We start from the raw sequence: 22209 nt of genomic DNA on the forward strand, positions 1-22209 counted from the left end.
CGGCTGCCTCCAGGACACAACCCTAACATGGAAGCTGAAGACAGCTCCTCGCTTCTCTCCCCTCCAGGAACCCAGGCTCCTCTCTGCCTTTTGCATCCACACAAAGATGACTGAAGTACTACCCAATCCTGAAGACGTCACCATCTCTCGGGGAGATAAATCACATACTGAAACAACACAAAGTATACTGCAACCGAGGTCATCACAAAGGTCCCCTCACTTCCCCTTAAGCCGCACACTAGCCACCAATCAATGACAGGAGGCACCAAACAGACAGCCAAAGCCCCAGCGAGCCTGGGACGTCCCAGAGGACAGGCAGGGAGGCTGTGGTTGTCCCCACTGTCCCGTCCTCCCCGGGATTAGGAGGGTGCAGAGAGACTGCGGCCCCTGGCACTCAGCCTCGAGCCCTGGGTTCTAGAAGAATGTGCTCGACTCCCCAAGGCCTCACTGCCGACCGAGTAAACACCAGCGCAGACACTATCACAGTGTCAATATCAGCTCTCTCAGGAAATGATTGCCCTCGTACATGCGTGTTGGTAGAACTCTGAATGCGTATAGACTTCTAACAAGACAACCTGGCGTGGTGGGTCGGTCTGTGACATAGGCATGCTTTTTATTTTTTTTTATTTTTTTATTTTTTTTAAAGATTTTATTTATTTATTTGACTGAGATAGAGACAGCCAGCAAGAGAGGGAACACAAGCAGGGGGAGTGGGAGAGGAAGAAGCAGGCTCCTAGCGGAGGAGCCTGATGTGGGGCTCGATCCCAGAACGCCGGGATCACGCCCTGAGCCAAAGGCAGACGCTTAACGACTGCGCTACCCAGGCGCCCCATAGGCATGCTTTTTAACCCAGACATTTCCTCTTGTTCATTTCGGTCCCGGCAATGCACCTGGTGTTTGTGACAACATTGTTGCCATGAAAAATTGCAAACAACTTAATATTCATCTGTAGAATAGTCAAGCCATGTTATAAGCTTCATGTATTAGCTTCCCAGAGCTCCTGTGACAAAATGCCACCAACTGGGTGGCTTAAAAGAACTGGATTTATTCTCTCCCAGTTCTGGAGACCAGAAGTCCAAGGGGTCAGCAGGGCCGCTCCCCCTCTGGAGGATCTAGGGGAGGCTCCTTCCTTGCCCCTCCCAGCTTCTGGTGGCCCCGGTGACTCTCAGCAATCCTGGGCTTACAGCCACATCGGTCCCATCTGAGCCTGTCTTCACATGGCGGCATGTGTCTCCGTGCGTCATCTCCTTTTATTAGAAGGATTCCAGTCATTGGATTCAGGGCCCACCCTAAACCAGGATGACTAATATTTCAGTAAATTTACCAGTAGGGATTTTTTTGGGGGGGGGAGACATTAAAAATCTCAGGCCAGTAAACCCTATGAAGTCACTGACTTTTCATCCTGTTTCAACAAAAATACTAGAGATGTTTTAAAAAAAATTGGAAAAAAAGGCCACTGATTCACAATATTAGCCTTAATTTACAAAGTGATATATGTGGGCATTTGAGGAATAATCAGGAGATTTTTATCTGAATAGATGATCCAACATCTTCAACACCCCATACCCCAAACTGAGTAAGGGGTTGCCTTGGGCTCTGGACAAAGATGAGGCTGTGGTCATGACTCCTGCTTTTTAGAGTCCCCATTGTTGACATTTATTGGAATGAGAGTAATGAGCCGTACAAATAAAATTCAATGACAACCATGACATAGTGACAGAGGCATGCCCTCCAGTAGTCTAGAGAATTGGCCGAAAATCCCAGGAGTGCCATGTTACTACAATGCTTCAAATTCTCCTTGCCTTGAAGCCAAAGGAGAATGAGAAAACACTGAGGACCGGCCCAGGGAAGGACCAGAGCTGGGGCTCTATAGGAGAGAAGATAACTCAGCAATCTAGGTCGTTCTAATGTCTAATTAACACACGCAATAGAAGTTACTGATGTGGGTCGGGTGCTTGGACTCTACTGGGTACAAAACTCGCTGTCCTCTCGGGATGTGTAGCCGTGCTTCCCTGCTGGCTGAGATATGCTCTGCCCCTTCCTTGCTCCTGGGGGCTCCAGGAACTGGATGCCAGAAGATATCTTATGTCAGCTTCTTACTGAGGCGGATGTCTCCTTCATCCTGCACCCTCTCGTTTCATATGGATAACTTCTCACCATGTTCTGTTGCATTTTATTGAAGGTGAGTGTTCTGAGATTATTTTTGTATGTTCCTGGCCTTTCCTACTACACGTTCCTCACGGGAACTCAAACTTTCCATACACTAGCCCAACACATACACAGAGCCACATTCTGGGGCCAATAAGACTTTCTAGAGGTTCTTTTTTGCTTCAGTACCACCTCGTTTATAAAAATAGGAAATATTCATCAAGCACTGATTTGAGCTTTTTACACAAATTAGCTCATAATCTTCACACCCTTGTACAAGGCAGGTATTACCCTGATTTCAATTTTATGGATGAGAGAGCTGAAGTTTGGAGGGCTTTCATAAAATATTTAGGTCACTCAGCTAGGAGAGAGTGGGACCTGGACCTGTCCTGCGGCAGACGAGAGCAGTGCTCACCAGGCAGCGTGCTCCTAGCTGCCATGCTCTTGCACCCCCTGTCAATGCCGCGTACTCCAACTCTTAGCTTAAAAGTATGCTTTCCAGCTCAGCCGCGAATCCTTGAGAGCAGGACCTAACTTTAGCCATGACAACATACAAAGTGTCTAGTAGTAGGCACTTGATGAAACTTGGATGGATGGTTGGATGGATAGATGCATTCATGCATGCATGGAAAGAGGAATGGATGGATGGATGGATGGATGGATGGATGGATGGATGGATGGATAGATGGACAGAAAGATGGATGGATGGATGGATAGATGGATGGATGGAAATGTTAGGAGAAGAAAAATCTTTTCCCTCTACCAGCTAATGTCCAGGGATTTGGGGGGACCTGAAAATTAACTGACAAAAGACAGACCAACAGAGATTAATCCTCAGATTAACAGAGAAAAGACAAAGTTTATTCACATGCATGACAGCATACAAAGAAATGGCTCCTGGGGTTCCTGGGTGGCTCAGTTGATTAAGTGGCCAACTCTTGACTTCTGCTCAGGTCACAATCTCAGGACGGTGAGATTGAGCCCTGCTTCGGGCTCTGCACTCAGTGGGGAGTCTGCTTCTCTCCTTGTCCCTCTCTCTCTGTCCCTCCCCCCAACCCCAGCTCATGGGTGCGTGCATGCTCTCTCTCTCTAAAATAAATAAATCCAGGGGCGCCTGGGTGGCACAGGGGTTAAGCGTCTGCCTTCAGCTCAGGGCGTGATCCCGGCATTATGGGATCGAGCCCCACATCAGGCTCCTCTGCTGTGAGCCTGCTTCTTCCTCTCCCACTCCCCCTGCTTGTGTTCCCTCTCTCGCTGGCTGTCTCTATCGCTGTCAAATAAATAAATAAAATCTTTAAAAATAATAATAATAATAATAATAAAATAAAATAAAATAAAATAAATAAATCCAAAAAAAGAAAGAAAAAAGAAAGGAAGAAAAGAAAGATCTCCACGAACAGCTAGAGTTAAGGGTTTATATATCATCTTAATAGGAAGAGGGGTTAGGATTTCAAAGGAAAGCAAATGGTGGGAAGTAATGGAAAAACAAGTAGGGAAAACCAGCAAAATGAATTAAAGGAATAGAAAATTTTGATGAGGTTTTGTTTATGTAATTTCTCATCCAGGTGCAGGGAGTCCATCTCCTCTCTAACTGTAAACCTCCCAGAGAAGGGATTTATGGAGCGTATATTTTTGAGAAGCATTGTTTAAGTCAGGAAAAAAAAAAAGGTTTAGATATGTTGTTTTTTTTCCCTGTGTCTGCTGTTTGTTTAGATGTTTTCAGAGTAAGTTGAGCTTCATACCACATCACACCACATCAGTGGATCCAAGTGGATCCCATCAGTTGGTTGGATGGTTGAATGGATGGATGGATGGATGGAATGTTGAAGGCAGGTGGTATAGACTCATTTGCGTGTTTATGATGCAGAGTGAAGAAGCATTTCATGGTGGGGCCACAACCAGAGTCAACCTCATAAGACATTCACTGAGTATAAATCTCCCTACCCCCAAATTATATCCACAGCATGTTTGGTGGCTACCATTCTAAGTTTGGAGATGCATTTCCTTGAACTATAGGTCCCTGTTAAAATGGAGATACAATGAAGAGGGAAATACACACACACCCATACATATGGAATATATGTATATAATAATAGGAGAGAGAGAGAGAGATGGCTGTGTGGCTGTGTTGTGGTAAAAGGAAGGCCCTGGGTGGACTTCTAGTTCCAACAACAGGACAACTGAGGTAACATGGACTCCCCTCTGTTACAAAATGTGGAAATCATACTGAATGAAGGTAGAAATGATGAAGGCCCTGAAAGAGAGCAGTAGGGATTTGCTAGGGGCCCAGAGACCTGAAGGACCTGACCTAAGACCCCTCCATCAAGCTCCATCAAGCTGAGATACCAGAAGGGCTGCTCAGGACAGGAAAAGGAGACTCAGAAAAAAGGAGGGACTTCTGTCAAAGGTATAACAAACATATAATAGGAGATGCCAAAAGAGAAACAGAGAGAATGGGGAGGAGGGAGAAACCTTTGAACAGACAATGAGTGAGAATGTTGAGACTGAAAACCAGACCTGAGCCCTCAGACTGAGGAAGCACCACCAGAACAGGACACCCAGGAGCACATCCATACCTACATGTGCCACAGGAAAACTGCAGAACGCTCAAGACAAGGACCAATGCTTGGAAGCAAAGTGGAGAAGAAAATCTATAAAATGACAGCAACTGGACATTTAATCAGCAGCAAGACAGGGCAGCAGATGATGACATAATGTCAGAAGCACAGAGGGGAAATTACTCTTAACCTGTTATCCTCTTTTTTTTTTAAGATTTTATTTATTTATTCGACAGAGATAGAGACAGCCAGCGAGAGGGGGAACACAAGCAGGGCGAGTGGGAGAGGAAGAAGCAGGCTCATAGCAGAGGAGCCTGATGTGGGGCTCGATCCCATAACACCGGGATCACGCCATGAGCCGAAGGCAGACGCTTAACCGCTGTGCCACCAAGGCGCCCCGTNAAGGCACCCCGTATCCTTTTTTTTTTTAAAGCAATCTCTATGCCCAATGTGGGGCTCGAACTCATGACCCCAAGACCGAGAATCACGTGATCCACCGACTGAGCCAGCCAGGTGCCCCTCAACCTATCTTTCTTTATTCAGGCAAACAATCATTTAATGATAATGAGAAAGATAAGAATAGGGCACATTTTGGAGCGGGAAAACTCAATTTGCTTCTCCAAGCCATCAATGAAAGGATCACTAAAGATGCACTTCAGTACAAAGAAAACTGGACTTGAAAGGAAAAAGTAGGGTACTAGGGGCAGAGGGGAGCAAAGAGCTGGTAAAGTGGAGTTGAAGCTAAATAAACATTGACTATAATACACTATAATACACAATACTAACAATCACAATGACTCATTTTTCAAAAAACCATAATGAAACTCATAACATGGAACAAAAGTTGGCAAGCTTTGACCCTTGAGCTAAATCCAGTCGGCAGCCTGTTTTTCTATGGTCCTCATGATAGGAACACCATTTATGTGTTTTTATTGTGGTAAAATACACACGACATAAACATTACCACTTTAACCATTCTGAAATATACCGTTTCGTGGCAGGAAGTCCATTCCCATTGTTACGCACCTGTTACCACCATCCATCTCCACAACTTTCTCAGCTTCCCAAACTGAAGCCCTGTTAAATGATGATTGCTTAATAATGGGAGGTTAGGAAACAATAACGTCCATCCCCTCATCCCCCAGTCCCTGGCAAACCACTATTCTACTTTCTGTTTCTGTGAATCTGACTATTCTAGGGACCTCATGTAAGTGGAATCATGCAGTATTTTTTCTTGCTGGATCATATGATGATTCTGGTTTTAACTTCTGGAGGAACAGCCATACTGTTTTCCATAGTGGCTGCACCATTTTTTTAAAGATTTTATTTATTTATTTGACACAGAGAGAGAACACATGAGCAGGGGGAGGGGCAGAGGGAGAGAGAGAAGTGGACTCCTTGCTGAGTAGGGAGCCTGACATGGGGCTCAATCCAGGACCCTGGGATCATGACCTGAGCCGAGGGCAGGCACTGCACCGACTGAGCCACCCGGGGCGCCTGGTCTGTGCCATTTTATGTTCCCACCAGCAGCACACAAGGGCCCCAGCTTCTCCACAGCCCCGGCAACACCAGGGTTTGGAGGGTTATTTGACAGTAGCCATCCTAACTGATGCGAAGTGTAACTCACTGCGGTCTTGATTTGCATTCACCTACAGATTTGTGATATTAAAGCATCTTTTCATATCTTTAGTATATATTTATATATCTTCTTTGGAGAAATGTCTATTCAAATCCTTCACTCATTTTTTCATCAGGTTGTAGGCATTTTTGTCGTTGTGCTGTAGGAGTTCTTTACACATACTGGATAGTAACCCCTTGTCAGGTATAGGAAGATTTTGCTTTTTTTTTTTTTTTTTTTTTTAAGTAGGCTCCACAACATAAGAACAAGGATGATCGGTAGGGGAAGAAAGGGATAAAGAAAAGGGGGGTAATCAGAAGGGGGAATGAAACATGAGAGACTATGGACTAGGAGAAACAAACTGAAGACTTCAGAGGGGAGGGGGTGGGGGAATGGGATAGACCGGTGATGGGTAGTAAGGAGGGCACGTATTGCATGGTGCACTGGGTGTTATATGCAAACTAATGAAGCATCGAACTTTACATCGGAATCCGGGGATGTACTGTATGGTGATTAACATAATATAATAAAATTAAATTAAAAAAAAAAAAAGTAGGCTCCACAGCCAGAATGGAGCCCAACATGGAGCCTGAATTCATGACACCGAGATCGAGACTTGAGCTGAGATGAAAAGCCGGACGCTCGACCGACTGAGCCATCCAGGTGTTCCAAGATTTTACATTTCTTATGTTTTTCTAGAAGAAGAATATGTGACAGAAATCAAACATAACCGGAAAGGTCTAAAATATTTAATAACCGAAATATTTACTGAAAAAAAATGCTGACAGATGCCTTGATTTTTTAAAGCATCACAAGTAATTAGGGCAAAATATAGACAAGAATTAATTCCAGGCATATTTTTAATTCCAAAATTTAAATGTAACACACACACACACACAGAAAATCACTGCACTAGACATCAATGGTGGTGTTCCTGCCAGTTGTAAGTGGGAAATCACATCTTCAAAGGAGGGCAGTGGTGCTGTCCCCAACTGTGCTACAGTGAGGATTAAATTCACGCAGGAACTCACGGGGTGAGTCTTTAAATGTCAGCCTGTGAACCGGGGCTGTCCAGATCCCTAACTCCCTTAGACGGAGAGCTTCAGGGCAGGACAGCTTGGTGGCTTCCTCTAGGTTGAGGAGGAGCAACAGGGACTACCAAAGCTGGCTGAGAGATGGACAATGAAGAAGGATTTCTTTCTGAAGCTTCAAGAAGAGACCCACTGTAAATGTGCTGGGACCAGTCCAGAGCATGGCCTTGACCCTGCCCGTTGAAGCTCACTGCACCCTAGCCCCCTCGTCTAACACACTGTGCCCACTCTCCCTGAATGTTTGGGTCAGGGAGACAGAGGTGTTCTTCATAAACGTCCAGCTTCTCAAGAACATTCCTGTGGTACTTTCCACATATACCATGGTCTCCAAGTTCTCCGCCGAGCGACTGTTGTGCTGGGGTGCACGTACAGTGGCCTCTGCAGCCGGCGCCAGCCCCCCATCCACAGTGTCCCCCGTATGCCCCACACCGATGCTTCATGCACCCACGGCCCACGGTGCACATGCGTGGTCTCACCCATGTGAACACACACACCTCTCTGCACGTGGCAGGGCTCCTCCCCTCCGTGGACATGGTTGATGCTGATAGACGAGCACCTGTACCCCAACCCCGCTATCCCTACTACAGCCTTCCCACCCACAGGGACCTTTGAATACCCTTGTTCTCCTGTGCGAGAAGCACATGAACTTGCTCCTCCCCCGATCCCCTGTCGTAGGGCCACACACAGGTCCCTCCCATCAGCAGAGAAGTTGAGCCTTGTTTTCTGATATCATGTATTTGCCCTAAATAACACCGTGCTTTGGCCCCTCTTGCCTATACCAGACCTCCAGTTTCACCTGCTTCACAGAGGGCTGCCTGCCAGATCACTGGGGCGAGAAGGGGGCCCTGAATGAGGCCCTCTCAGCTTCCAGTCCTAGCAAGCAGAGATTTGCACAGAGAAAGCCCACAAAAAGTGGAATCCTATCATCGGTCTATGGGTGAGGGAAAGAGTCTCTTTCTGTGGGACTTTTCTGCAGAATCTCAACCCTCACCCAAAGCCAGTAGGAACTAGGGCATCAGCCCCTCGCCCGGCCAGAATACAGCAGCCAGGAGAACCCTGTGGGGTGGGGGGGCCCATGGCCAAGAGCAGTGAGTAAGAAGCTTCTCTCGTAAGGTCCCCACCTCCACCAGTCCCAGCGGCTCTGGGGCTGGGGACAGGAGAACAAAGCTCATAGGGGAGACCCAGCCCCTCCTGCTGTCCCCAGCCCCTCACCCCCAATCTGTACTTCTCTCCAAGTCCCCTCTGAGTTCTCCAAAGCTGGGCTCTGAATTCCTAAGGGGAAATCACAGCCACGCTCCTTGGGGATCTGTGAGCCGTGGACTCCCTCTTCTGGTGAAGTGTGAGGAGATGGTGCCCAGAGCAGAGGGCGAGGCTTCTGAGGCTGAGGTGAGTGGAGATCCCACGTTCCCTCACCTTCCCCTGCTCACCTTCTCTGCACCCAGGGACCCTGCAGTACTTGGTTGGTACAGATTCCTTAAAGATATTTCCTCTTTTCTTTCCCAGCAACGAAGCGAGGGGCAGCACTGTCTCCTCTCAGGTTCAATGAATTCACAGCCTCAAATGGGCCACCAAGAGTCCCCTCCCCAGAAGGCAAAGGGACAATCACCTTAGGACTCCCAAAGACATTGCTCTGCTCGTAGATTTTTTAAGAGAAGGAAAATGGTCACACTCGTGAAAATGTGACAAATATAATGGAATGTTAAAATGGGATTCGTTCTGTCTCCATTTCTGCTGAGGCCCCAAAGGCCAAGAGGAAAATGGTAGGTGCCAACCACTGGCCAGCCAGGTCCAAATGAAGTGCTGGATGCATGGGCAGGACTAGCACAGGCGGTGGTCCCAAAGTCATTCTTGCAAACCCACTCCCTGGGGAAGAGGGTGCTTGGCTCTCTCTTAAGCGAAGAAAGGAGTCTCACAAGTCACTCAAAGGGCTTGACCTGTGCAGTCCAAGTGAGAGGGAAGGAACCAGAAGAAAGCAGAGATCAGGCAAAGCCATGCAACAGAGAGGAGAGGAAAAAGGGCAGACTGCCCAGCTGGGGCAAAGGGTGCCAGGGTCTGAAGGGTCTACACAGAGGGGAGCGGGCGCAGTCATTTGAATCTTGCCCCAGCAACCAGGGATGTGACCACAGCTGAGATGTGGACCATGGGATGAAATCCTCATGCAGCTGGAGGAGACTCGTGGTCCCTTCTGACCAACGAGGCTGAGGCCAGAAGACCCCAAGAATCCAGGAAAACCTCAGGTAAGGAAGAGCCCGCAGGCGAATCCCAGCAAGCACCATGACCAATGCTTTTTATGTCCTTCAACTAAGATCTTCCTGGCTCGCCCACCCCTCCAGGAGCCACAGGCTACATGGTGAATGGGCAAGAAGAAAAGCAGAGCGAGAAAGGAAAGAGAGGAGAAGCTGACCCACTTCCCCAGCTGGCTCAGTTCAAGCTGAGGGGGAAAGGAGCTTTACCTCTGGGTGAAGTTCTGAGTTTTGCTCATTACACTAACATCTGAACTGCATGCAGACAGAGCGACATTGAGATGGTTTTTGTCTCTGAAGCCCATGGAGGATTTACTATCTGAAAGGGACCAGGAATGTTATGGGACTCGCCAGAGCTTTCATCCAGGGTTAGAAAACCAAACTAACTCACGGTGTAGGTTTACAGGGAGAGGCGGGTGCGGAGGGCTGGTGGCAAAAATTGTTTCCTTCTTGCACCCTATGAAGTTCTGAACAGGCAAAAGTTTTATATGTGTCATTGCATTTTATGTGTCTTCCAATAGCCCTATGAAGACGGTCCAGTTAACAGTCCCCAGCTCGCAGATGAAGGAATTCAGGAGCTGTCCCACGCCAGGAAGGAGCAGGGTAGGGGTACTCCAGTGTCTACCGGTGACTCATAGATCTGTCTTCCCCAGCTTGCCTCGGGGCAATAACAGAGCTCCGTGAGAGAATCAGCTGCCCCCTAGCCCCTAGCATGTTTGGCACTTAGCGGGTATTCCTTCTGAGTGAAGGCAAAGCCGCCCAGGCCCAAATAGAGCAGAGCTGCATTTTGCAGATATCGACCAAAGATTTGGCCAAAAGCCAACGAATCAGCCACTCCCAGCTTCTCTTGCCCCATCTCCTACTTTCTCCCCTTTTCCGTCACTTACTTTCATTCCCTCCACCAAGACTGTGTAATAGTCTTTCAGTAGGGGAAAGACTAAGTTCCACCGATATCCATCCTACCCATCTTCCTTCGTACTGTTGGAACCTCCAGAAGGTCAGCTAGTGACCAGCTGGCCTAACCAGAGGCTACATTTTCCAGCATCCTTTTGGCTAGGTGTGGCCATGTGAACCAGCACAGACCAATGGGATGTGAGAGGAAATGGCGGCTTCTACTTTTAGGTCGTGAACTCAAGGCCCTATCACTTTGTCCTTTCCTGTTGTCTCTCGAGTGTGAACACGGATGTGGGGGCGGTGAACCAGCTTCAATCACTATCCCAGGCCAGTGGTTCTCAACCTTGTTTGGACATGGGAATCATCTGGAAAAGTCTCAAAAAATCTTGATGCCAGGTCTCCACCTCTGGAGACTGACTCGATTGGACTGGGTGTGGCCTGAGCATCGAGATCTTTCAAGGTTCCAGCAGATTCTAATACCCAGACAAGGAGGAGCATAATCATGCCAGGACATGGGGATGGGTAAAGCAACAAGACAAAAAAAAAAAAATAGAATAACAATAATAATATTTAAAAATAAACATAANACCCTTAGATTTTCTCTCTTTGCTGGAATCCACTCACCATAGCCTGCCTCCCACCTTTGGGCAACTATGAGACAGAGTCAAAAACTCCTTCATGTTTGAACCCCTTCCTTCCTTCTGGGGTCTCTTTGTTACTGCATTCAAATGGACCTCACCTAATCCAAGCAGCCGATCCTGCAGCCTCCAGTAGTTGGCGCTGAAGATCCAGGTGGGCTCGGTTTCTCTTTAGGACCCTGGGGGCTTAGGAGTGGAGCCCCATTGCTGTAGAGTGCAAGTCTGGGCATGGGGGCTGCTGGTAGGCTAAAGGTCTGGATTGCTTTGCCTGTGATCTCATTTTAGACCAGCTTTGCAAATAAAGACATCAAATGAATTGACCCCCCACTCGCCTTCCAAGAAAGATCCAACCCATTCTGTGTACTCTCTGGAAGAAAAATTTCCTTACCCCAGAATGAGTGACTCTAGAGCCCCGAGGAGTGGATCCCATAGACTGTAAAATGAGATGCTCTTTCGGTATGAAATTGTCTGTTTCCCTGCATGGTCAGCAAGTCCAGGTTTTGGCCGTGCACTTAGCCACCGCTCATCTCCAGAAGTATCAAGACAGATGACTCAGTAGCCCCAGGATTTATGGGCTCAATAAGGAAGTTGTCCAACATTCAAAGCAGGCGAGGGGCTCTAATCTACTAATTGGAATCTGATGAAGCTGAGGATTAAGGGGAGGAACATAATGAGTGGTTTGGCAACCAACTTGAATTTTTTTTTTCCTATGAGAACTTTCCATGGAACTTTTAAGAAATGTTTTGTTTTGTTTTGTTTTTACCATGTAGCCCTTAATCTCAACCCACTGTTTAAGCCAATCAAAATCCCAGCAGGACCCCTTCAGCTAACACTTCAGGGCTTTGGGCAGAAACCAATGACAAGGGGCACATGGCCAGCAGCACAGGGTGTAAACATAACCTCTGTGCTAGGATTTCTCAGCAGTGGTACCTGATATTTTGGACAAGATGATTTTTGGTTGTGGCGGGCTAGGGGACCGTCCTGTGCTTTGTAGAATTTTAGCAGCATCCCTGCCCTCTACCCACTGGATGCCAGTAGCATTCCCCACACCAGTCTTGACACCCAAACACATCTCAAGACATTGCTCAGTGTCCCCTAGGGGCAAAGCTGTCCCTGGTTGAAAATTACCACTCTAGGCGAATTCCAGGAGACAAGGAGTTTTACCCACAGCTGCAACCCCAGAGCCTAGCACAGTGCCTGGACCATAGTAGAGGCTCAATAAATATTGGTTGAGTAAACAACTGGGAGAAGGGGGGGACACCACCTCCAGGGGTGCCTACTGGATTGCATGCAGCAGACGGGGACATGTGTGCTCAGATCTCCTGCCACAGGGAGCATATGGACTGATGGCCACCAGGGTGTCCATGCCAGAGCCAGGCTTCCCCCTGGCTGGTGTCACCAGCCAGTGACCTTGCATGTGGAGTCTTAAGGCAGAACTATTCCTGCCAGACATAGGACCCCTCCAATGGTGACTTTGCCTCAGGGATGCCCCAGTGGCGTGGCCAAAACTTTCTTGGAACTGCGCTGCCATCTGAGACTCTCCCTGCATGCTCCTTCTTCTCCAGAGGCCAGCCCTGCACATGGTCCGAAGGCCCTCACCCCCTTTTTCTCCAGCTCCCACTCTTTATCCTTCATAGGTGTTTCCCCCAATAAATCCCTTGCCCATCTAATCCCAGCTTGTTTCTACTTCTTGGTGGATCTGAACAACACACCTGACATTCTAGAAAGATGCCTTTCCCCAGCACCCCCTTCCTGAATGGTGCCACACTCCTGGGAGCTCCCTTGATAAAAGTGACATGCACCAACCAATTTAGACATGGAGGGAAAGTGACTGGAAAGTGACTCAATGTCCCTTTGTCCCTAAAACCGAAGAAGGAATGAGCTTAACACATAAATTCATAAATAATAGCTCCTAACTAGTAAAACCAGACACACACTAACATTCTAATCCGAAAGACTCTTACAAGTTAACCTTTTATCGGTTTTAAGGCAGCAAGTAAAGTCCTCTGGTCCACATGCCTTTCTTCTGCCCAGGGGAGGGAAGGTCAGGAGGAGGGGTAGGAATTGGCCATTGGGACCCCAGCCAGCACACACTTCCCATAATCCATCCCTTCTCGTCTCTCTGGCCCCCAAACGTGATCGCAATACACTTTGGTTCGAGAGCAAGCTTGCCCACAGTCCCATCTGCAGGATCTGCCGGGAGCCTCTTCTTGGTCCAGGGCCTCTGGCTCAGCTAGCTTTCCCCCCGGCGAGGCTCTCCCAGGGGCAGATGACCTCCTTTTCGATGGCCTGGTCACCCGATTCTCCGGTCCCGGCGTCTTCTGAGTCCACCAGGCAGGTCCCACTCTGCGTAGGCACATCCATTTTGATCTGGAAAAAGCTTCAGGCACAAAAAGAAAGCATGTGCAAGGGGACAGGAAGGACACCAAATCCTCACCTCACCCTGACATCCCCGGAGAAGGCAGACACGCAGGTGTATTTGCCAAAAGCTGTGTGTGCCGCAAACGGCTCCGTGGATCTCTTTTACTGGCGGGAGCAAGGGACTCATATTTTTCTGCGGAATTAAGGCTGAGTCAAAAGATGCTTTATCTTCATTAGATTTTTATGGTTTTGGTGAGTTCAGGACGTCGCATTAGGACATGCCTGCACTTGATCCTCAAGCTAGTTCGACTGCCTTCTGATGAATCCATAGACAGGCTCACCCTCCTTTCCCCGCCCCGACTGACAGAGGCAGCAGAGAAGTAATCACCTCTGCCCCCTGCTGTCCCCCAAGCACACTGCGAGGCAGAGGCCCGGGATGCTCGGGTATCCATGGCAACCCGAGACCTCTGCATGGAGCTTTCCTTTTCAACACCAGGCAAGGCCAAACACAGGAGCGGGTTGATTGGTGCAGGGATACCCCTGACTGTCTCCCCCAAACCAGATAAAGGTGGGGGCTGATTCTCGGTTTTGCACTGTCTACAACTTTCCTTTCTGCCGCCGGTCCGGGAGCTATCAGGCACCCCCCGCAGGGTTCTGCACCTGGCAGGGTGCCTCAGGGTCCTTGGGGTTCTCAGAAATCAGGCTTGCGGCGCCACCCAAAATCGAGTAGAGAGGGGCCACCTGTCGGGAGAGACTGGGCGCTGTGGTTTTCACAGGAACAACTGCAGAAGCAGGGATCCCTGCCAGCCCCTCTGGGAGTCTGCAGGTGGAGGCAGGGGCGGGGGGTGGCGAAGTGGGGCACCTCAGACAGGGGAGGGGACGGGAGCACCCACCCCCTGTGGTTCCCATGGCCGCCGCTGACCCTTCCTGCCCTTTAAAGGTGCGATGGGTTCGTTAGACTAAGGTTCGGGGGATAGGACAGGGTGGGGGCAGCACAGAAGGGGGAACAAGATGGAAAAGAAAGACCCCCATTCCTTTTCTTTCTCAGGAAGCAGGGGAGGACAACGCTGGGTTTCTGGAAACTATGCAGAGGCCAAACAGCCTGCTTTTGTGTCTGCTGGCCTGGAATCTTCAGTACCCAACCCGCCAGCCCCCAGCACTAGACAGTGTTCAAGCTACACAGCCCCGGGACCCACCACAGACATACATGCACACACACACACACACACTCACGTGCCGACATATGTGCACACATGCACGCTCACACAGAGAAACATGTGTGCACACGCATGCTCACACACATGCAAGTGTGCAGACACACAGGCACATGTGCACACATGCACTCACACCAGGACGTGCAAACATGCACACATACACACTGACATATGTGCACATACGCACGCTCAGAGAAACGTGTGCACACGCATGTTCACAAGGCAAATGTGCAAACGTGCACACATACAGACATGTGCATACGTCCACGCTTACACACAAATGTGCGTGTGTGCACACCCACAGACGTGCACACGCACGCACAGAGACATATGTGCACACACACATGCGCGCACACAGCACAATCCCTTCTGGTTCTTACTTTGCTACTTTCCTGGATTTCAGTCGTGGCAGCTGCTGGCCCACATCCCCCAGGGGCTGCACCTTCCCGTGGGACACGGGGGGGCACTTGGGCGAGAGCCTGGCAAAGACGGGGGAAGCTAAACAGCCCCGTCTCAGAAACCTGCTGAAGGACAGAGCCATGCGGGCCTTGGGCGGGGCCTTGGGCTGCGGCCGGGGCCAGGGGTGCTCGGTGGAGGCCTCGCTGGCGTCCGTGTCGGAGGGCCCAGGGCAGGCACTGGACCCGCTGGCCTCCCCCTTCTGCTCGGAGCTCTCCAAGGCCACCCTAATGGGCGAGGGGCAGATGGCGCTGCTGGGCCTCCGGATGAAGCGGCCCGGTGAGGGAAAGGGCCTCCTGGGGGAGCGGCAGGACGGGGAGAAGGGGCTGGAAGGAGAGGGGGGCACGCAGGTCCCGGTGTACACGGCCAGGTGAGGGCTGGGAGCAGTGTGCTGGCCCGGCTGCAGGAAAGGAAAGAGAGAGCTCAGAGTGAGTGGTGGGGGCTGATGGACGGGGCCCTCTGCTAACTTAGCCCCTTCCGGTGCCGGGACCACAGCAAATGGGAGCTGGGAAGAGGGTCCAAAGCCCCCTGGGACAATGGCACAGCCACACACAGACCTCCTGCCAAGGGTTCTGCCCGTCCCCGAGCCCTGGCCACAGGGCCCAGAGCTGGGCAGTTGCATTCTAGACTGACCTTCCGGCCAGGGGTGCTGGCATATGGCCAGGATGGATTTCCAATTGCCCCTCAACTCCTGTCCCCCAGCGAACGATGCTTAGTACCCACCACACCATGTCATCCCTCCTCTATCCCTGGTTCCCAGCCTGAGGACTGGAGGAAACACGTGTCACAGAGCAGTGAAGTTTCTACCAGAAGCCCCCCCGTGCCCCGCTGACTCTGCCGGGCTTGAGAACACCCAGCTGGTCCTGAGCCCCCGCCCAAGTCCCACTGGCCGTCCCTTGGGGATGGCCCAGCCCTGGCACTGGCCCGTGCCTCCCGCAGCAGAGCAGGGTGGCTGGAAAGGAAGGCTGAGTGTGGAGGCAGGACACGTCCTCAGAGAAGGAAAGAATCTCAACCTCTCTGGGCTCCCAAGATCCCAGAGTCAAGGAGCCGCGGGGCAGGAGTGCTGGACCGGGCAGTTTTCTGGCAAAGATGCCCAAGAGAGCTTTGTCTGAGCTGACAAAGTTAAAATGGGGATTTTCAGGGAGGCTCTCTGCTGTCCCCTCTTTCCTCCACAGATGGGCCTCCAAGGGCCCATCAGCCCAGTTGTCTTGCCCCCTCCTGAATGCCGGATGTGGCCTCGCACCACATGAAAGCCCAGCTGGAGGATGTGCTGGTCCTGGTGGGGAAGGGGGACCCTCTGGGGCTGTTGGGCCAACACTGCCTCTGATTTCAGTGAACAACAAACCCTCTTGGAAACACACAGCCACACAGACTGGCTTAGAGAAGCCTGCCTGCCCCCGGGGACTGGGCACTGTCCTGGGGCCGCAGGAGGGCAGCTCCTGGAGCTGAGCTGGAGGCGGCTGGCTTCCTTGGGGTGTGGCCTGATTTCCGGGTCACCTGAGTGAGCCGGTCCCAACCTGAAGAGGAAAGGGCAGGCACAACCAAAGACAGCTTCTGGAGGAAAAAAAAGGCCACAGAAGGACAGAAGACCTTGCTGCGGGGGGCGGGGGGGGCGGTGAGGAGGGCAGGGGGATGGTCTCCATTCTCCCCCACCAACTCCCCAAAGCTCCATTTCCATCCTGAAACAGCAGCTGGGAGGCAGATTCGTTCCTCTGCTCCAGCACCCACAGCCAAGAAGCCAGAGCTGAGGCCCAGACCTGGGGCCCCAAGGTGGACAGACTCATCGTAACTGGCATTGTTCATATGCACTGAGAATGAGCAAATCCGAGGTTCTGGGCTGAGCACGTTTCGTGGATCATTGCACTTACTTCCTGGAGCCGCTCAGTGAGGCGACCAACTCTCATTATGCCCATTTTACAGATGAGAAAACGAATGCTTTGAAAAGCAAGTCCCAAGGACAAGCCGCTGGGGATGCTGGGGCGGGCTTGGAAACCGGGCTCATGGGCTTCGGGGTTCACACATATAACAGCTAGTTGCACATCCCCCGGGGGGCCCACACATCACCCCCGCTCCAAATCACCCCCACGTCCACTGCAAGTACAGATCTCAGCCCAGCCAGACCCCCTGCAGGGGACTCTCGGGGGTGCGACTGAGGGAAAGCGTCTTCTACCAGACCCCGAGGCCAGGGTTTTGTTATCGTGCCCGGGGAGTTTGAGGACCCCTGCACTGTGCTTCTAACACCGTCCTCCTACAGGGACAAGGGTCTCCACTTCGAACCCAGGCTGCAGACAAGACTAACAAGAGAGGGGAGGGGCGCCTGGGGGGAGCAGTCGGTTGAGCGCCCAACTCCTGGTTTCAGCTCAGGTCGTGATCTCAGGGTCTGGGGTTGGAGCCCTGCACGGGTTCCCTGCTCAGCGGGGAATCTGCTTCTCCCTCTCCCTCTGCCCCTTCCCCTGCTCACATGCTCTCTCGCTTGCTCTCTCTCGAAAATAAATAATTAAAAAAAAAAAAAGAATAACAACAAAGGGGAAGGCTTGCTCTAATGAAGGATTCAGGAGACAACTGCTGAGGGAAAGGAGTACGACCCTATCACCTAAGAAACATCTACTATGCGCTAAGCAACCTATGTATCTGAAACTCCCCCATTTTAGAGAACAGAAATTGCTGGTCCAAGGGGTTCCTCACCCCCCCCGGCCCAAGGTTCTCACAACCAGAGACTGTGGTATGTAGACTAGTACTTGGCCCCTACATCCTGCCCGTCTCCAGGGTGGGTGCGCACCGTAAATGTCACATGAAAGCCACTCCGTGGCCAGGCTACGTGCTATGGCATAGGTGACATTAACAAAGGATCATCGGAGCCAGCCTGACCTCCTCACATGAACCCTTCAGAGCTGAGTCTAGAGGCCAGAGACAGACGTCAGAGAGGTCTGAAGCACGACAGGAATTCAACAAAGGAGAAATTCTCCATTATTGGCTTTGAAGGAGGAAGGCAGACACCTGGAGAGGGACTGGGGCAGCTTCTGGGAGCTGAGTACAGCCATCAGCCAACAGCCAGCAAAAACCAGTGGGACCTGCAGTCCTACAATGAGACACTGAATCTCACCAACAGTCCCTATGAGCTTGGAACAGACTCTTCCCAAGAGCCCCCAGAGAGGAACACGGCAGCCTGTTGTGACCTTGAGTGTGAGACCATGCGCAGAGGACCCAGCCCAGCCTCACTCGGCCAACTGTGAGCTGATAAACAGCTGCGTCCGTGCTTTGTTACACAGCAATAGATAACAAACACAGAGACTAAATGAGAATTCCATCCCGGGAGTGGGTAACCCCAGACCCCTGCCCTATCTACTGATCCCTATGGCATCCTGGTGCCTGTGGGGCTCAGATAGGACCTGGGGTCCTGCAGAGTGGGCTGAAACATCAAACCTAGGAAACGGGCTTTGTTAAGAGAGAGAGAGTGGCATCAAAACTCCTCTCCCTCAATAGATTGACTGAGGACACCCCACCTCCAGTTCATTACCTTGAATTCCACTTTCTCAGAATCTGTGATGAACTGTTATCACCCCCACTTTTTAAGAACACTGAGGCTCGTGGAGATTGTACAGCTTATGACAGGATGGACCACTCCATTTACCTCTCCCCCAGTTCTGTGCCCTCCTCTTCACCCCACAGCTCCCCCAGCACTTTCTTTTCCCAGATAAATGACAGGACAGGTGAGGATGTAGCCACTGTCCTGCTTGACTTACCTGGCCCGAGAAAGTACTTTCCTCTGGGCAGAGAGCCATTAGCCCCATTGGCTCTGGGCACTTGAAGCAGGACTCCTTTTTTAGCCCATCCCACCATGACTCTGGCCCCTCCCACAGAGACCTAGCCCCGCCCCTCCAGCCCATGCCACACCCACCAGGGGTGTGAGGCAGCGAAGCAGCGGCGTGCAAGGCACTGTGGCAAAGAAATGTGACACACAGAGGCATAGTGAAGCTCTGAGAGCTTGGATTGTTTCGTCTTGTGCTGCTGTTTTATTATGCAAGGAGCCAACAGAGGGGGACAGGAGCATGAAATGGAGTGCGTACATTGACACGAGAACACAGTCACAGGCTTTTCAATGGAGGGCAAAGCAGGCAGTGCAAAGAGCTGCAATTCGTTTTCTGCCTAGAAACTGGCTGAGAATTTGCGGGAGACCTGGTGGCCACCTGCGCTCCCGAGTCCTGTGAGCCACACTCGGGTTCAGCATGCAGTGTACGAGCGCCCCCTCCCGTCCCTCCTTGCTCTCCCTTTCCCCACTGCCTCCCAAAGCCAATAAGCAAAGTGGGCTCCAAGGAGAAAAATCCACAAGGGTGAACACATCATTCCTCCTACCTACCACCTCGTTTGGCACAGCCCAGCACAAGACCTTCCCCATGCTGTAGCCATGAAGCCTGGGACCAAAGGGTGGACCAGTCACCGCACTGTGGCTGGTCAGCCCTCTCACAGACAGAGGACATGACATCAGCGCCCACTCTCCTCCCTTCAATATATCCTAATGGCTGCTGGAGAGCAGGGAGGGTGACACTGCAAGACTCTGAGAGAGCAGAGCAATAAGACGGTTTAGGGAAACAAAGCTGTGAACACACCTCAGGAAATGCCCTAAATAATAAAGAATAATGAGTCACTGTACAGGACCGCACTGACAGATGTAAGAAAGCCCAAGCTTACTCTGAGACCGTATGCTACTAGGGATGGTGGGGATGGTGGTGATGGTGGTGATGGTGGTGGTGATGATGATGATGACGATGATGATAGTGGTGATTGCGATGATGGTGTTGGTGGTGGTGATGATGGTGGTGATGGTGGTGATGATGGTGATGGTGGTGGTGATGGTGATGATGGTGGTAATTGTGGTGGTGATGGTGATGATGGTGGTGATGATGGTGGTGGTGGTGGTGATGATGATGGTGATGGTGGTGATGGTGGTGGTGACAGTGATGATGATGGTGATGGTGGTGGTGATGATGGTGATGACAGTTGTGGTGGTGATGGTAGTGGTGATAGTGGTGATGATGGTGATGATGGTTATAATGGTGATAGTGGTGATGATAGTGATGGTGATGGTGATGATGGTGATGACGATGATGATAGTGGTGATTGCGATGATGGTGATGGTGATGGTGATGATAGTTGTGGTGGTGACAGTTGTGGTGATGGTGGTGATGGTGGTGATGATGATGGTGATGGTGGTGGTGATGACAGTGGTGATGATGGTGGTGATGACAGTGGTGATGATGGTGGTGATGACAGTGGCAGTGGTGTTGGTAATGACGCTTACGGTGAAGATTATGGTGGTGGTGGTGATGACAGTGGTGGTGATGACGGTGGTGGTGATGACGGTGGTGGTGATGACGGTGATGGTGATGACGGTGGTGATGATGACGGTGGTGGTGATGACGGTGGTGGTGATGACGGTGGTGGTGATGACGGTGGTGGTGATGACGGTGATGGTGACGACAGTGGTGGTGGTGACAGTGGTGGTGATGACGGTGATGGTGATGACACCAATGTGAGAAGGAGGATGGTGAGGAGGATGATGACGGTAACAGTGATAATGGTTCTGACACGGATAACAACAGCTAGTATTTACTGAGCACGTATTAGATGCCAGGCATTGGCCGATGTATTCTACCTATTGTCCCCAGCCCTTGTATTACCACGACCCTCCCGAGAAGAACAGTCCTCTCTCGAAAAATCAAGCTCGAAAATGAAATTCTACAAAGGAAATCCTGGCACTTAACCCCACAGTTTCTATTCTAGCATAAGATACACACCACTGTGGGTAGAGAAACTCAAACTATTTAAAATATGGCATTAAGGAATTAAGACAGTGCCTAAGTACACAGAGAACATCATAATCATTTAAATATATCAACAATAATGTCCAAACAAATACTACTTCTGAAGCTATTTGAGATTCAGACCGACCTCGCGCAGCTACCGTTCTGCCCCCACAGACACAAAGCAGAAGCAGCCGCCACCTGCGGGAGCCCGGCGGCGGACACTCGGAGGAAGCCTCAAAACTGGGCAGGGACCTGGGGCTCCTTTACTGCCAAACGTGAGGACTTCCTGGTGGCGTCCCCCGCAGTCCTCCAGGCCAGACCCGGGGTGTTGTATGCCACCCCAGCCTCGATCGCATCCTGCTGCACGCTGTGGCTGTTTGCAACCTCACCCCCTTGTCTGCCCCTCGAGGGCGGAGAACTTCTCGCATCTGCCTCGGCACCCTTCACTGGCTCTTACACAGAACAGGTGTTTAGGAAACGCTCGTGGGACAGCCCTGTTGCTCTCCCGGAGCGAAGCCCTTTATCTCCTGTCTTCCTTGAGTCGGGTAGTGTCACAATATTTATGTGTGTATCCCTTAAAGCATGATAACCTACTTCGGTGACACGCCTGTCCTCTCATTAGACAGCGGGATCCTTGTGCATCTGACATTGAGAAGGCTTCCGTTGAGACGTGTGGTGTCCCTACCCTGTGCCCGATACAGAGCCCCTGGTGGTCTGCTGGGGGATGAGGCAGCAGACACATCTCACATGTGGGGAGCGGGGTGGAGGATGGTCAAGTCAAGGATGAGCACGGCACCGTTAGTAACGTGAAGAATTCACGATGCATTTGACACCCCGACATCCTCACCACCGTTGTGCTGGGCATGTGATCTCGGCTCACAGGGGGCCACCAGAAGGGGTAGCGAATATATATCTCTGGTTTCATGCTCCTCCAGCTTCCTCAGGAAAGTAGGACAAACAGCAGGAGAGTGGGTAAACATCCTCTCCCAGGAATCTGAGGGCAAAGCCTAAACCTGCCACAGCCAAGCATGAAATGTCTTTGATATCTCAATTTTTATCTTAAAAAATGCATGTCCATGTTGCATTCTAATTCATAATATATTCATGATTATTTCAATGCAAAAAATTGAAAATTACCCGTTTCATCCCATTCCAAATCTTCATGCAAAATGGAGGCCCCATAA

At 50.7% G+C, this 22209-nt stretch overlaps 1 protein-coding gene across 7 annotated transcripts in view; it reads right to left on the minus strand.

Annotated features, from left to right (window-relative positions):
* Window positions 1-13150: 13150 nt before the first annotated feature.
* The window catches only part of RGS9 (regulator of G protein signaling 9), a 64822-nt gene continuing 55763 nt past the window's right edge, over window positions 13151-22209 (minus strand). For 6 of the 7 annotated variants that reach the window (XM_034640900.1, XM_034640898.1, XM_034640897.1 and 3 more), the window contains 2 exons: window positions 15146-15621; window positions 13151-13570 (listed from right to left, as the gene is read on the minus strand). In XM_034640900.1, the coding sequence (XP_034496791.1) occupies window positions 13420-13570; window positions 15146-15621 (627 nt within the window). In that variant the 3' untranslated portion in view covers window positions 13151-13419. The other variant, XM_034640899.1, reaches the window with a different exon arrangement.

The sequence above is a fragment of the Ailuropoda melanoleuca genome, chromosome 13, assembly GCF_002007445.2.
Source record: "Ailuropoda melanoleuca isolate Jingjing chromosome 13, ASM200744v2, whole genome shotgun sequence".
Taxonomy (NCBI): domain Eukaryota; kingdom Metazoa; phylum Chordata; class Mammalia; order Carnivora; family Ursidae; genus Ailuropoda; species Ailuropoda melanoleuca.